The following is a 16,271-nucleotide window of genomic DNA, read 5'->3' as shown; positions in this document are numbered from 1 at the left end:
CTTATGTAATGAGAGAGCATTCAAAACCAAATAGCACCTGTCCGGCGTTCTTCACGATTAAGGACAAGGATGCTGGGGGTGGACAAGAGCCTGCTTAAGTCCCGGTGCATGCATGCAGAGGTTTCTCTGCACTATTGTCAGGACAATTCTCAGCAAACGCTGCTGCATCTTGTTCTCTCTTTGGCACTCACTGTAGAGTTTGGCAAGAGAGCAGCAGAGGTGAGGTGGGGGATGGGGGGGTTGGCTGCTGTAGAAGTTTTGGAATAGGAACCTTAACGTGTGGCTCTGCTGGCCAAAAGAAAGTATAGGCAGTATGTCCTGCCAGCCAATGGATGGGATGGTGTCTCACTGTAACCTCATCATTTCCAGTTTAGACAAGGCTAGCTTTCCTGGCTTTCTTTTTTTCCCCTTATTTACTTTTAATTTCCTTTATGGCCACAAGCAATCTTATTAGTTCTTTTTCAAGCTTCAGGAAGTAGGGCTGACACGGAAGTCTTCGGCCTCTTCCACTTCACGTGTCCCCGTGCTAGGTTTCTACGTGGCATGCTGAGGAAGGGATAGATTCTTGGGAGCTGCTCTAGGCCATCCAGTTAATCTCCGGAGAAGTCGCTGTGATGAACCCCCCACCCTTTGTTTTTACGGGCTCTTCAATGATTGTGGTATACGCAAGTCTTAGCGTTGTTGGACACTTTGTGTTGAAGTGGCTGGCAAAGCAAGAGAGTTTGGAGGGGATGCTGTAAGTTATATTGAATTCAGGTTAGGATCCCTTCCCATTCATCCACCCAGAAGGTGGTCCTGGGTGTCAAATATGTGCTGTGCTCAGGACCATAGGATCTCTCTCTCTGGATTTCCTGGGTGAGAAGCAACATCGTCATTTCTGTTGACATCTCACAGCGCGCTGGAGCATTTCCTCCTTGAGTGGTGTCTCATTAGGTAGCTTGAAGGCTCAGACCTGAAGAAGGTGAGACTGTAGAGGAGAATGGCTCACCGGGGGAGGAATACCAACTGTCTGCAGAAACCCGATGGCCAGGGCACTGATGTTGCTCCGTGTTGTGTTGTCTGACCTCAGCTCTGCAGTTTCCTGGATGTAGACTTACCGAGTTCCTATCTGCCTAGTGACCTTTTCATTCCTTTATTAGCTTAAGGAAACATCCACTGAGCATTTCTTTGTGTTAAGCAGGACACCAAGGAAAAGCACATTCTTTGTTTTGTTAATTAAGGATTGGTATAAAGAATTCTAGAATGTTTTTCTGTGGGTTTGTGTGTGTGTGTGTGTGTGTGTGTGTGTGTGTGTGTGTGTGAGAGAGAGAGAGAGAGAGAGAGAGAGAGAGAGAGAGAGATTAAAACTAGAAAAGTGGTTTTAAGACTGGACATACTATACTTGTTGATTGGAGAAAAAGGAAGATACATTAAAATAAAAACATATTGCAAGTTTAGGCAGTCATAAAATGTGTGACTCATCTGTTTATATTTGGGGTTAGGAATGACTGGAAATGAGTTGTAGCTATTCCTAGTGTTGGTGGATCTCTTCTTTGTCAGGCAGCTACAAGTAAGAGAAACTGTCATGGCTTGAAGCACATCTCGAACTGTCTGGTCCACAAATAAACAGCAAACTTGCCTCAGCTGCCGTCGGCTAGTCCCCCCCCCCCCCCATACCTTATTTTGGATTCTCTCTGAGAGTTCTAAATTAGTTGTGGCAATAAGACGTGTATTGCTTTCCTGAGTCTTTGGAAGGGAAGCATGGCTTAGAAGTGATGTCAGCCTCTTACCGTTCATGGGGTAGTTGGGTTGCGGTTCACTTACCGTATTGACTGGAAAGCGCAGGTGGTTCGGGGAGAGTCCTGTGTGAGGATTCTGCAGCCAGTGCTTCTGAAAGGACCACCCGTTAAGTGCAAATAAACAATAATGAGAGGCCATGACGGACTCTAAAAGCAAACCCCACGATGCATGAAGATGCATAATTCATGAGTGCAGAGAGTGCTCCCTGCATGTGGCAGGATGTATTATGGGGGTGGGAGGGGTGGGCATACGGTGAGCAGCCAGCACCAAACTTTGCATTCAGAGAAAAGCCTCATCTGTCAGGTTCATAGCAACAGCATAATAATCAGCTCAGTCTTTTATGGGGAGAGCCTTGTAGGATCAGTTAGAGGAGGCAGAGATTGAAAACGGACCTGTCTGTTGTACACGCAGTGACTTGAAGTGGGGAAATCAGGACATTACTGTTTGTAGGGTGTCTGTATTCTCGCTCTTCACGGTCACCGTAGGTAGCGGTGACAGTTTGTTGACACCGGACTTCGTCAGGTTTCATTTACTGGAATGGAAATCTCAAGTGTAGCCGCGCATGCTTAGTTTTCTACTACCGTGTGAAAGAAGGATCTTACAGAATTTCGTCTGTAAACATCCTTGTATTGATGCTTTTCATCTTAGAATTTTATAGCCAGAGTTTCGTGTTCCTATGTGCAGTGACTTTATAGTATTTATCGAGCGCCCATTGAGCAGTAACTACCATAAAACAAACACAAAGCAAAACCTTTGTTCTACAGACATCAGAGATATTGAAATAAATATCGAAGGGCAGCTTTAGGCCATTACTCAAGTCTGTCTGACTGCTAAACCTTTCAACATAATATAACAGAATATAAAAGGACTGAGCAATCAAATGACAAATGACTACAGGTGAAGTTTGTCTAGACCAAAACCAGGTTTTGTAATAAAGGAGAATGAGGGGTTGGAATGACTCAAGGCCCCTTTGGTACTGGTTAAGAATATAGACTTGAATTCTTGCATGGTGTCTCAATCTTAGAAGTCCATGGAACCAGGGGGAGTGACAAGGCTCAGTTTACTGCTACGTGGCCCACTGTGTCACAGCAAGACCTCCACAAGGGTAGCGGTCACTAGGTCAGTTGGACAAACTTTGAGCTAGTGAAGTGTCTGCCCCTTTGCTCTCCGCACTTAATAAATTCTGTGTGGAACGTGAAGGGGCCAAGGATAGATGACGGCTGAGTGGAAACCTAAAACTCTGAAGGCTCGCTGCTCCGCGTCCGTCAGGTTTTAGACTCAGGTGCTTCATATAAACCTCCTTCCCCACTCCGAGGAATGTGCATTTCTAGGATGAATTTTGATCATATGAATTTTCCCAGGTTCCTCTGCATGCATGCTGCACTCTCTCTTTCTGTCTTTGTTGACGTGTGAACCGACAGCACTATTCAGAGACCTTATGCTCTCTCTCTCTCTCTCTCTCTCTCTCTCTCTCTCTCTCTCTGTTGATGTGTGAACCAAAAGTACTATTCAGAGACCTTAGGAGGACACATTTTGCTTGGAATAGTTCATATTTCTCCCCATTTATGTGGAAGACAGTAGTGTTGAGTGAGAAAGCAACCCTTAAAGTTAGATATGCGTCTCTTCCTCTTATGAATAGCAAGTCTGTCTTTAACAAGCTTCGTTTAGACATACATCTTGAACCTTTTCGAATCTTCCTCCATGAATACCTTTCATCTTTCCGCTCTAGCTTCTTTGTTCTTTGCCTCATCCCATACTCCTGTGCACATTCTCATTTCTTCCAATCCCCGTTGCAGCAGAGAGGTCAGCCTGGCCAGTACTCTGGATTCCTGGAGTCACTCGGCCCAGACTCTTGGTGTTGACTGAGGCGAGGTTCTTACAAGCCGCTCAGATATTATTTGGGCCTTCTTGAGAGGCGAGAGGCAAGCATTTCCCCTTCAGTAGCAAGGTCATGGAGGGGGCAGGAGTCCACTTGGTCAAATTGTATAATCTGTTCTTGTCTTTCCTAAAGTAGTAGCATATGACTCACAGAGATACTTCCTAAAACTCTCTTCTTGATATTTGAACTATTTATGCCTTTAATTCTCTAACTTCCCACAGTTGACTCTTCTGTGGTAACCTAGATGATGATGATAATGCTGCTGCTGCTGCTGCTGCTGCTGCTGATGATGATTATATATATATATATATATATATATATATATATATATATATATATATTATGAGGCAACATGCATTTTTTCTGGTCCATAGTTTCCCATTCCTGGGAAAAGACTGTCTTTGGCTATTTCGTGAATGTTAAAGGATGTTCTGATAGTTTTCAATGAGCACTTCCTGTTTGTTCCTAGGGACGCTAACACTTTGCATTTTCTCATGGTTTCCCAGTGGAAAGCATATTTATCCTTTAAGGATACACACTCATGCTTAAGGAACCCCTATCTTTCCAGGGTGCTTTTCCTTTGCTTAAGGAGCTGCACTGCTGAGCCAAGTTTCGGCTTTACAGACCAGTAATTGTTTACTGGCTGAGGGTGAGTTATTTACCTCCATAATTCTCAATTTTCTCATGGGAAGGCGGGACTAGTAATAATTTCTTCCTTGTAGGACAGTTAATTTATCAATGTATACAAAGATCAATCATTAGAATCATCCTAGGGAGAATAAGTTATGTATGTAAGTAATTTTGATGTTTCTAATGAATAATCAATAAATTTCTTCTTGCTCCTCTGACCTCAACTGTCATCTCATTTTTCACACTTACAGTTTTTATATGTGTCACCTCCTTCCCTATTCACTCCATTCTCCTTACCATCCGTCAGGTTTTAGACTTGTGTGCTTCAAATAAAGCTCCTTTCCCACTCTGATGAATGTGTATTTCGAGAATGAATTTTGATCATACTGATTTCCCAGGTTCCTCTGCCCTCTGCATGTTGCACTCTTTCTCTTTCTCTCTCTCTCATCCATAGAGATACCTTATAGAAGCATGAATGAATATACCTGCATGTGGGAGTACACTTTTTTCTTTTTCTTTTCTTTCCTCCTTCCAGTCTCCCTCCCTGCTTCCCTTCCTCCCCCTCCCTTCCTTCCCAATAATGCCTTCCAATATGTTTTCATAATACTAATCCCACTTTATTGGGACAAGGGAAAATCTTGTCTTAAAAATGCTTTCTCTCAATTTTTCCTCATGATATTTTAAAGGTTTGCCTTGGGAACTTAAGCTGGGTTGACAACTTCTTGTGAGGTTCTCTCTCAATGGAGAACATTGCCATCCCTACGTGGTAATGATGTTAGAATTGGCTGAATAAAAGCTTTGACTGAACCAGACGGCGACAAACAGTAAGTTTAATAATGGAGATTATCACCAGGCATTGAAGGAACTTGACAGCAAATCACTGCTGGAACACTGAATGCTGAGAATCCCCCAGACACAAAGGGTATATTGTCTTTACCTCATTTCTCTCTTTTAGAATAAAAGTTTTGACCATTTAGAATAAAGGAATCAATCATTTATTCCAAATAGAAATTCGTAGGCTTGGCAAACTATTTTAGACACTCTCCTCTATTTATACTTATTAAACACACCCTTCTATCTCCTCTGCTAATTCTTTTCTTTAAGGTAAGGAGAAACTCCCTCTCAGCACGTTTCAGCTTGTGTGTATGTGCAGGGGGCAGGCAGGTTGTAGTGTTTGTAAGAGAAGTAAATTCTTGTTGTGTAGCCTAGATTGTCCTTGACTTTTCAATCCTCCTGCCTCAGCTGCTCCAGTGTGGGAATTATTGGTATGCATATGTCACCACACCCAGTCCCAACTAGCTTTGACAAATATCTTAGATTCTTCTATTCAGGGTGGTTATAGGTCCAACTTGTCTAGTGATAAATGTGTCAGTAACTCATGGGCCAATTGTAATATTCCATTGTTTTCAAACACTGTCAGTAGTTGGTCTCCTGGTATCTAAATGCTTAGCTTTGCAGCTCTGAGTTAACGAGGCTGAGAATTTCTTGTTCCACGATGTAGTTTTCATACTGTGGCCATGTGTGGAACTTAGTCAAGAAAGGAGGGTTGGCACCTAGCATCCTTCCATGGCAGACATATTTTCTTCTGATTATAAGACAGAAAGACAATCAGAATATTACTTCTTGTGTGCATCACATGATGAACTTGAAATCAATCCAGAAATAACCCTCTGGTCTCTGAACAGGCTGTTGTGTATTCTCGTTGGGTTTTACTGCAGATATGGAGTTGTCTGCATAATAATGTTTGCTATCATACTTAAGAACTCTATTCTGCTGATTCTCAACAAAGAGGCTGACAATCCAAATGTGCATTTTCAAGATTGGAACTTTGCAGGGCTTGGCAGCTTTTTATGTAAGAAGTGCTTGCTTAGATGTTATTAGTGCAAAGAAAGAAGACACAAATGGAGATAGCCAATGAAGGAAGAGACAGACATACTAACTAGCCTTTGGATCACATGGAGGAGTTTGAAGCCATTTTCTTTTCTTTGTGCTGTTAATGTATGTTGATTAATGCGTGCCAGCGAGCTTTATTGAGTCACTAAGCTATGTTCACCCGATGGAATAGTGTTAACATAAAACATGCTGATGAGAAATAGAGTTGGGTATATGGTGGCGACTATTAGTTAAGGCCCTGGATCTGCCTCCTTGTGCACTGGGGCATTTTCTGAAGAGGGGCTGTGCTCTGATTGGGAGGTTCTGTTCTTCAGTCACTCAAATAACTGGGTAGTGTTATGCGCTGTGGAAGTAGGACCAAGGAAACTCTGCTACAGTGAACATGGAGTGATTGCAAATCATGCTCACCCACTTGTCAAACATCCAAACCTCAGAAGGCATCCACATGGAAGTGCCTTCGGTTTGCATGCTGCCAAGTTGAGGTCCATTGGGATGGCCCAGATCAGTCCAAGGGCCTTTGAGGAAGCTTCACCATATAGCACTATTTAGATCTTTCTCAAAGGGCTGAAGGTGTGTTAAGATGAATACAGTTCCTGTTTCTCCTCCTCACTGCTTGATTTAATCCGGAGTTCTACCATTCTTCCCACTGAATGTGCTTTACTTCAGAGCACAGAGAAACCATGTAGAGAGAGCAGCTCCTCGAAACTCACATTTCATCAGGAAACCATAAGAACAAGTTCCATGGTGGCCTACACATGGATCAGACACTATCTTAGGATGTGGGGGCTATGATGTCTCACATGTTATATGACTGTAGGTCTTTTGTTTGTAAAACTGTGGGACTCTTGTGTGTGTGTGTGTGTGTGTGTGTGTGTGTGTGTAAGAGAGACCGCTTGCACATACCTGGTGTGTGTATACACACATTCCTATGCAGGTATATGTGCCCCTGGGTCCACAAAGATGCCAGTGGATGATGTCACTACTCTGTTGCTCTTCGTATTACGGCCTTGAGACAGAGTCCACCACTGGACTTTTTCTGGAACCCAGCATTTCCCCAGACATCCTCTTGTTTCTCTCATCGACGGGCTGGGATTACAGTCACATGTATAACCATTCTCAGCTTTTTCCGTGGGTTCTGGGGATATGAACTTAGGTCCCCATGCTTGTTCAGGGAATGCACTTAGCTGCTGAGCTACGACCACAATCCTGCTGTAGTCCTTTTGTCGAAAACCAAAAGAATGTCCAGGTAATCGTCCTGCCGTACATTGTAGCTGCTTATTACTGGTAGGGGTTGAGGAACCACATGGCCAAGGATACAGTCATTGTTCCTTACTCCTGAAGCTGGGTCACCGAGTTTCCACTCACCAAAGCAATTTATCAGTGGCCAAGGTGGCTAGAGCAAAAGGCAAGGTCCTGCTGGATCTCCTGGTTCCCGACACCATGGCTTTTACTTTTGTTAAAAATGGAGCCATGGCTTCAACCCTCTGCCGCTGCATGTGTTTCTTCCTTTGTTTCTGAAAATGTCTTTAGGATAAATCTTTAGTGTCTGTAAGGTAAAACTACGAGATCAGATTGGGTGTGGAGCAGAGCATCCTCCAAAGATAGTGTCAGGAGGGTTAGAGACTTGGCTTCTCTCAGAAGCAGCAGCTCCTTCCCACTCTTCTCTCCTAATGGCTTTTTCCACTGTTGGCTTTCTTGTGAGAGTAAAAGATCTGTGGCCTAACCGTCCTTCAAGTCACCATGGCTCTGCTATTCCCAATGCAAGGCCAGTGGCTTTAAAAGCTACAATTACTCTTCAAGAGCCCCGGCTTTTACATTTCTAACAAAATCTTACAAAATGTTGTCTCTTAAAACCTTTTTGCTTTAAGCATGGTCTTCTCCGTCCCAGACTGACCTTGAATGTGCCTCATTCTAAACTGCTGGGATTGTCAGCATGTACCACCACACACAGTGGGTCCTGCAATAAATATATTTATTCTCTACCACCTGAGTTGCCTTCTTGACCCTAAAGCATTTCCCTTTTCTGACTCTTGTCAAATGGTAATGTGCCCTTTGATGTAGCTTTTCAACTTTAGTAAATATAGAAATAATATCTTTTCATTAAAAAAAAATAGGGGATAAGATTTTTTTTAGATAATTCCATCATTCCTGAGTCTATTAGAGAGGCCAAGGGTATTTAGAAATGAACTAAGTGTTTTTCCCTTAGTAAATAATTTCCCAGGCTTCTGAGCTCAGTTAAAATCGCAATGGAAGATAGTTTCTTTCAGGGTCAGAGGTATCAGCTGGAGAGAATGGTGTTTCTGTGTTAAGCCTGTGAAAGGCAGGAAGAAGAGAGAATGATTTCAGCAAACATTTGTGCTGTCATACCATTCATTTCTTTGAAGGGATCTTTTTCCTATTCATAGAATGTAGGATGCTGTCAAGCATCCTCCCCCCACCGCTGCCTGGGGGAAGATCACCCTGGTTATATATGAGATTGTCTCCTAGTTTTTTATTTTTTCTATGTTGCTCTGAGGAGCCTGGAGTCTGAGGTTCGGTCCGGAAGAGCCGTGAGATGCAAGAGAGGAAGAAGGGTGTCTGCTCTGCTGTGATACCCAGGTGATTCTATTCACCACTGCCGAGTCCCTGGGAGGAAGCTGTTGGTTGATACAATATGCTTCTATATGTGGGGAAGCTCTCAGAGTGAGCGTCCCGGGAAACGGACTGAGAAAACAGAAGGTCTCTATTTGCATGGATCATGTGTTCCTGAAGCTCTGCGCACAATGTCTGCTCTGTGGACAGTTCTGGAAGAGTTGGTGGAGGACGTGTCTGTAGGATGATAGATACTTCCTACATTCACAAGAGCTGGCTGATTATCTTTATTACAAGTGTATTTTGTATTTGGGAAATGGATTTTTTTGTTCCTCTTAGATGACTGAAAAACGGACCTTATATATTTAAATGGTTCTCATAGGAAGCAGGGTGTGTAAAGGAAATCGTTTGAATTTAGCTCTGCAGGTTCTATACTTGTTTTGAATTTCTTTGTTTCTATTAGGTTACCAGTCACTCAGTCACTGCCTCTTTTGAGAAAGAGAGAGAGAGATGAGAGAGGAGAAAGAGGAGGGAGGGAGGGAGAGAGAGAGAGAGAGAGAGAGAGAGAGAGAGAGAGAGAGAGAGAGAGAGAGAGAGAGAGAGATGGAGACAGAGAGGGAGGGAGGGAGAGAGGAGAGAGAGAGAAGAGGGAGAGAGAGATAGAAATTGGACCCCAAACCTCTTGCTACTTACTTTTTCTTAACATTTCCACTTAACATTAAGTGACATGCTCATTTGGTTTTCAAAGGCTATGACCGGCATGTAGGACACTTGCAGTGGCAGGTCCCTTCCCTTGGCAGGGGGTGAATCCTGCTGGGCAGCATTAGGGATGGTGGTAGAGGACACACAAAAGTATCGAGAGGGGACACAGCTGTCTCTCCTAAATAACTGGAGCGCTGTCCATAGCTTCACGCCAGGGAAGCTGTTGAAACCTGTGTTTTCTGACAGTTATGACTTCATCTATGATGCATTCAGCAAAGTCCTGCTCTGACTCATAAACTGACGCACTGTGCTAAAATATCTTTGAAATGTAATCGAGATTCCCTAAAACATTCTATTCCTCGGCAAATATTTAAACCAGGTTTCATAAAGTTTTAACTTTTTTTTTGATAGTTTATAATGACAATTTTCTTATTTCTAGTTTTTAACAAGCGTCACAGATATTGATCTCATGCTGGAGACATTTCCTCACAATAACAACTCAGGTGGATGTCAGTCCAATTTTTAAGGGAGAGAAATGGTCTTAGATTTGCAATCACAGGCCCATAGAATTTTATAATGTTACACTTTTACCCTAAATATCATTGTCTTAGTCAGGGTTTCTATTCCTGCACAAACATCATAACCAAAAAAAAAAAAAAAAAAAAAAAAAAGAAAGAAAGAAAAGAAAAGAAAAGAAAAGAAAAACCAAGTTAGGAGGCAAAGGGTTTATTCAGCTTACACTTCCACATCACTGTTCATCACCACAGGAAGTCAGGACTGGAACTCAAGCAGGTCAGGAAGCAGGAGCTGATGCAGAGGCCATGGAGGGATGTCACTTACTGGCTTGCTTCCCCTGGCTTGCTCAACTTGCTTTCTTCTAGAAAGCAGGTCTACCAGCCCAGGGATGGCACCACCCACAATGAGCTGGCTCCTCCCTCCTTTATCACTAGTTGAGAAAATGCCTTACAGCTGGATCTCATGGAGGCATTTCCTCAGCTGAGGCTTCTTTCTCTGTGATAACTCCAGCTTGTGTGAAGTTGACACAAAAACAACTGGTACAACCATATACTGCAATAAACATTCATACTGCCCCCACCCATGACAAGACTGAGCAAACTTTTAAGATCATCACTTCGCTGGTCAGGGAATTTGAGACCCACAGGAAAGATGCTCTACTTAGATTCATAATCATTTTTTCAACGATTAAGTCTCGCCACTTTTAGCCAACTTCATACCGAATGTCACAAGTCTTAAAGAAAAAGCTTATAGTTAATTAATTTTCCCCCCTAAACATTCTTTGAGATTAGCTTTTCTACCTTTATTTTCCAGGATAGAAAACATAGAATTTAATTGGTTGTACTGATAGTCTGGTGTACCTTAAGATTGCAAACTATGAGCTGGGGTCTGTTCCAGATGAGCTGGGTCATGTTGGCACCAAAATCATACTGGAGTTTGTGGGACCTGGGGAGGCTTTGTTTAGGGGCCTCTGTGACAGCTGATCAGAGCTGATTGGGACCTGTTGCGTCCTGAGGACTGTACACAAAGTAAACACAACTTGTGTAATGTGAACAGCTAAGGAATATCTATATTCCTGGTTTCTGACAGGCTTCCTGGAGAGAAAGCAATAAAGGCTTACAAAAACATCTCCGGCCGTCCCTGTGAGAGTGCCTTCATTATAAGTTTTGAATCATTTGTCACCTTTAATCTCCAAACGTTTTGAGTAAACATAAAAGATAAATATTTATGCACATATTCAATTATTTTGTCGCTATGAAATTTTCCTATTGAAACTCTTAGGGTCAAGAACCAGCTTATCATTGAGGTTTGCTGTAGCGCCAACGATAATGATCACATCTCTCTTCTCGAAGAAATTAAAACCAGTTGTAAATTTTTTTTTCCTGTAAGATATACCTGTCACCCCGAGAATCCTCACACTTGATTTAGAGGTGGAACTGAAGCATGATTTTTAGAATATTTATTACTTTTTTTTAGTTGCTTTTAGGGAAAAAATATCACTGCATCTGAGCTGTCTGCCAGGAAGATGTTTCTTTACAAAAATTCTTGGGCATGATGATGTCAGACACATGATGTTTGATGTGTCACAAGGGGACTGGGAAGATGACTGAGTTAGTTACTTGGACCCGAGCTCCATCTCAGAAGCCCGGTAAAAGCCAGGCATGGTGGCATATGTCTGCAATTCTAGCACTGGGGTGAGAGATGGCTCCTGGGGCTCCGCTTACCACTCCAGCCAAATTGGCATGTTCCAGGCCCATGAGAAACTGTTTCAAGGAGACCCAAGCAAAAGTGCTAAGGATTAATTGCCAAGGTTGTAGTCTTAGCTACTTTTCTATGCAATATAACCACGGCAGCTTATAGAAGAAACCATTTAATTTGGGGCTTGGGACCAGCAGGCAGGCAAGGAGTTTATATTTCCATCCATCTCAGGAGGCAGAGAAAGAGAACTGGGAATAAACTAGTTTCAAAAGCCTCATGAACAGAGAGGTAGCATAGGTAATAACAGAGGTGCGTGTTTGCTCTCACGAACACTCAGAACTCCAGTCCATGAGCTCAGCATCTGCCCGTGCTTTTCCGAGTCCCACTTGTTGCTAGTGGACGTCGGCAAGCTTCGCCCCTTGGGCGTTACTTTGCATTAGGTTTAAGCAACTTCCAAGATAGATTACTTCTTGACTACTTGATTCTTGATTACATCCCTCATCCCACTTTTCTCATGTGTATACATGTATGACGTGTTTGCAAATGGGTGGGCACAAATGCTTGTTCATTTGTATGGGGGACCAAGGTAAATGTCCAGAGTCTTTCTGGGTTACGCTCCACCATATTCATCCAAGAAGGTTCCCTCAGCGGCACCCAGAGCTGGTTGATAAGGCCAGTCTACATATCTTGCTCAATTGTGTTCCAAATTTTTATAGAATAATTCCCTTCCAAAGCAGAGGTTGTAGAAAGGAGGACTTATCCAACTCTGTACCATGTTCCTTGCTTGGTCTCATGTCTTAAGGATCTGATTAAAAGCACTTCAGTGGCAAATAGAAAGAGGAGAGTAGCTACGAAGTTTCTTCTGTCCCCGTATCCTGGCCAGCGCAGAGCTTCTGGGAGGTCCTGCCTCAGCGTCCAGGAAGGTAACATCCTGGGCTTGGCGCTCCATTGGCAGACCAACTTCTTGGTGGATAGAGTTTTCCCTTCATCGGCTAGGTGGAGCTTCTTGTACTAACACATTCTTTTGGGCTTTGGCTTTTGTTTTATTGGACAGCTCATGAACTCAGCTAGTTAGTTTCCCCCTGAGTCAAAGGAGGCCGCTACTGGCAACGCCGGTTGCACGATGCTCCGGAGAAGGTTAAATAGTTTAGATAAATTGTGTAGGATTAGGACTGTTCCCGGCACCTTAGATTTTAATTTGTAGCTTTAATTTACCCCTGTGGGTGCTGGGTAGGAGCTCACTCTTATTCTCATGGGAAATAACCAGATAACTGCTCTTCCTGGCCTTCTAGTGCATTTCATGAGCCTCCTCCCAGAACTCGGCTGTATATCACACAGGTAAATTAGCTGAAGCAGGGGGTGTTGGTGTTTTGTTTTGTTTTTTAATTTGACGTTGAGACACATTCTCTTACTTACACCTCGATTTCGCCTGTTTGATCTCTCCCAAGAAAAGAATCACAGCTGGGCTTAAAACAGAGAATAGAATGTGGCTTTAATTGTGCTTCAGAAAACCAATTTTAGTAACTTAGATTTTGGGTTTGTAAACCAACAGGACTTTTAAACCTCTGGGGATTGCTATATAGAATTTCATACCGTGGGTGTCGGCACCCAGCACCCTGTCCTTTGTGCACAGTTACTCTCTGCTTTGTGGGCTGTAATCTCTAGGTTGGTGTGTATAGTTTCTAGGTTTCTGTTATGTAGCTGGGAGAAGCATGGAAAGGCCAACCTGTCGGGTTTCCTGTTTCCCAATCCAACCCAATGCATCAGAACGTAACAGGACAATAGGAGCCGAAAGTTGCATGTGATGAAGTGTCTAAGAATCTGAAGGTGTTATAAATTACAACTTATCAGTCGATTCATTGCGTTCATATATTGCCATTGAAATGTTTTTTAATTATGGTTTCATCACAATATATATTTGGTCCTACCAAAAATAGGACCAGTTGTTTGAAGTGGGTTAGGATTCCAGGCCATTTCTTCTTCCCCGTTTTAAGAAATGTAATAGCAATCCTTGGATGACATAATAAAGACCTTTCTTGGAAGGAGGAAAAGTATTTTAGTCATCTTTGTGTTTGTTTCTTTTTTCCCCCCCTGTCTCCTCCAACTCTCAAAGGTAACCCAGACAGGGAAATTAGCATAGGCTGGTGAGAGGAATTTTGACTGAAGAATAGTACTCTTTCCCACACCTGACTTTCAAACCGTGTGGGTTATCTCACCATTGTGAATCATGACTCCAAAGAGGTGTAGTGAAGAGAAAGCTCTTTTTTTTCCTCCCTGATATGAATGGCGGGGGAACAGCTGGGTGAAGAGGCCTGCTCAGGACCCCCGGAGAGCTCACCAGGAATTTCTACTCTGTCCTGTAGCCCCTGCACAGTGTTTTCTCTTCTCGGGGTTCCTCTTGTGGGGAGCTAGAGGGGCAGTGGACTGATAGCTTTTAAAAGTTTTGCCGTGTTGCATTAATAGCAAGCAATGACATTTCCGACGCCGTGCAAACGTGCTTCCGGAAGGAATGGTTGAGAGATTTGTGATTTGTGCTGTGCAATTCCTCCTGAAAGTTATTTGTAAATTATCAGGGGTTTTTGTTGTTGTTTTTTTTAAAAAACCAGCGATGCTGTAGTTCTAAAATGGCTGTCCCTGCCATTTTGTCCTGCGGTGTTCAAGCCTGGATGCTTGAGGTAGATGCAGGTAGACGGATAAGAAACCAATACCATTCCACCTGCATTGCCTATTGGCGGCTGCAGCCTCGTCATCGATCACCACTACTGGTCCCTCTCTCCATTTGCTGGCCTGCGGGCTTGGCTGCTGGGGCTTTACTTTGTTCTTTGTCTCCAAGTGTTACTTCTAATTATGGTAGACCGCCCAGGCTGCGCCCCGCTGTGCAGTTGTCCCTCGGTCCCCGACGTCCTCCAGGCTCTGCAGGAAGCCTCCCTCCAGTTCGCCTCCTTCGACCCTAAACTAACGCCCCTTCCTCCCCCCTTGTGCTTTCCTTGCAGAACTCCAAGATGGGAGGCAAGCTGAGCAAGAAGAAGAAGGGCTACAATGTGAACGACGAGAAGGCCAAGGACAAAGACAAGAAGGCTGAAGGCGCGGGCACCGAGGAGGAGGGGACCCCGAAGGAGAGCGAACCCCAGGCGGCCGCCGACGCCACCGAGGTCAAGGAGAGCGCGGAGGAGAAGCCCAAGGACGCGGCGGACGGCGAGGCCAAGGCGGAGGAGAAGGAGGCCGACAAGGCGGCGGCCGCCAAGGAGGAGGCGCCCAAGGCCGAGCCCGAGAAGAGCGAGGGCGCCGCGGAGGAGCAGCCCGAGCCCGCGCCGGCGCCCGAGCAGGAGGCGGCCGCGCCCGGGCCCGCTGCGGGCGGCGAGGCCCCCAAGGCCGGCGAGGCCGGCGCCGAGAGCACGGGCGCGGCGGACGGCGCGCCCCAGGAGGAGGGCGAGGCCAAAAAGACTGAGGCTCCCGCCGCCGGCCCCGAGGCGAAAAGCGACGCGGCCCCGGCGGCTTCAGACTCTAAACCTAGCAGCGCGGAGCCCGCGCCCTCGTCCAAGGAGACGCCCGCGGCCTCCGAGGCGCCCAGTTCCGCGGCCAAGGCCCCCGCGCCCGCCGCGCCCGCCGCCGAGCCCCAGGCGGAGGCCCCCGCCGCCGCCAGCTCCGAGCAAAGCGTGGCCGTCAAAGAGTAACACCCGGGACAGCCTAGCCAGAACCGACGCCACTCGCCAACGACCTGTCTCACGCTCTCTCTGTCTCTCACTCTGTCCTCTCTCTGTCTCTCTATCCTATACTAACTTGTTTCAAATTGGAAGTGAGGATATGTATCGCCCAAGGGAACTAAAATAAAATAAAGAAATAAAAGAAGAAAAGGAAAAAAAAAAACAAAACAATAAGAGGATGTGTCCCATCAGGGGAGGGAGGGGGCGGGGAGAATCCAAATAGTATTTTTGTGGGGAAATATCTAATATACCTTCAGTCAACTTGACCAGTCAGTCCTGGATTTTAGAGATCATTGTCTGAAAGTACATCATCTGTACCTGAGCCGCTGTCCCCTAGGCTCCATCCTTAAAAACCCCAGCATCTCTCCTGGGATGCGGCTGGGGAGGGAGGCGTTTGATTCTGCCCACAGGGCCAGTGCCAAGGCAATCAGATCTTTATGAAAGCAGTATTTTCTGTGTTTCCTTTTTAATTTACAGCCTTTTCTTATTTTGGTACTTTTTTTTTTAACGTTTGTGGATGAATGCCAACTTTCAGACGGAGCCCACTTAGCTTGTCCACATGTATCTCAATGCCAACCCTCCGTTCTTCCTCTCCAGATATTTTTGGGAGTGACAAACATTCTCTCATCATACTTAGCTTACCTAGATTTCTCATGACGAGTTAATGCATGTCCGTGGTTGGGTGCACCCGTAGTTCTGTTTATTGGTCAGTGGAAATGAAAAAAAAAAAGTCTGCCTTCATTGCAGTTCCAGTTTTCTTCCATCTGTGTCTCGGACACCAACACACCACCCATTGGAAAATGGAAAATAATAATAATAAGAAAAACAAAAAATAAAAAAAATGTACAATGGATGCATTGAAATTATATGTAATTGTATAAATGGTGCGACAGTAATAA

The 16,271-nt window shown here is 44.5% G+C and overlaps 1 protein-coding gene across 1 annotated transcript in view; it reads left to right on the top strand.

The window, feature by feature from the left end:
• BASP1 (brain abundant membrane attached signal protein 1) overlaps positions 1–15,414 on the top strand; it is a 49,099-nt gene extending 33,685 nt beyond the window's left edge. Inside the window, exon 2 of the mRNA XM_080933869.1 lies at positions 14,662–15,414. Coding sequence (XP_080789995.1) covers positions 14,671–15,342 — 672 coding nt within the window. The 5' untranslated portion in view covers positions 14,662–14,670 and the 3' untranslated portion in view covers positions 15,343–15,414. The remainder of the gene's footprint in view (positions 1–14,661) is intronic.
• Positions 15,415–16,271: the final 857 nt, after the last annotated feature.

Source organism: Micromys minutus (genome assembly GCF_963924665.1).
Source record: "Micromys minutus genome assembly, chromosome: 20".
NCBI classification, from domain to species: Eukaryota; Metazoa; Chordata; class Mammalia; order Rodentia; family Muridae; genus Micromys; species Micromys minutus.
Note: the sequence above shows the minus strand (reverse complement) of the source record. Positions and strands in the feature narration are given on the sequence as shown.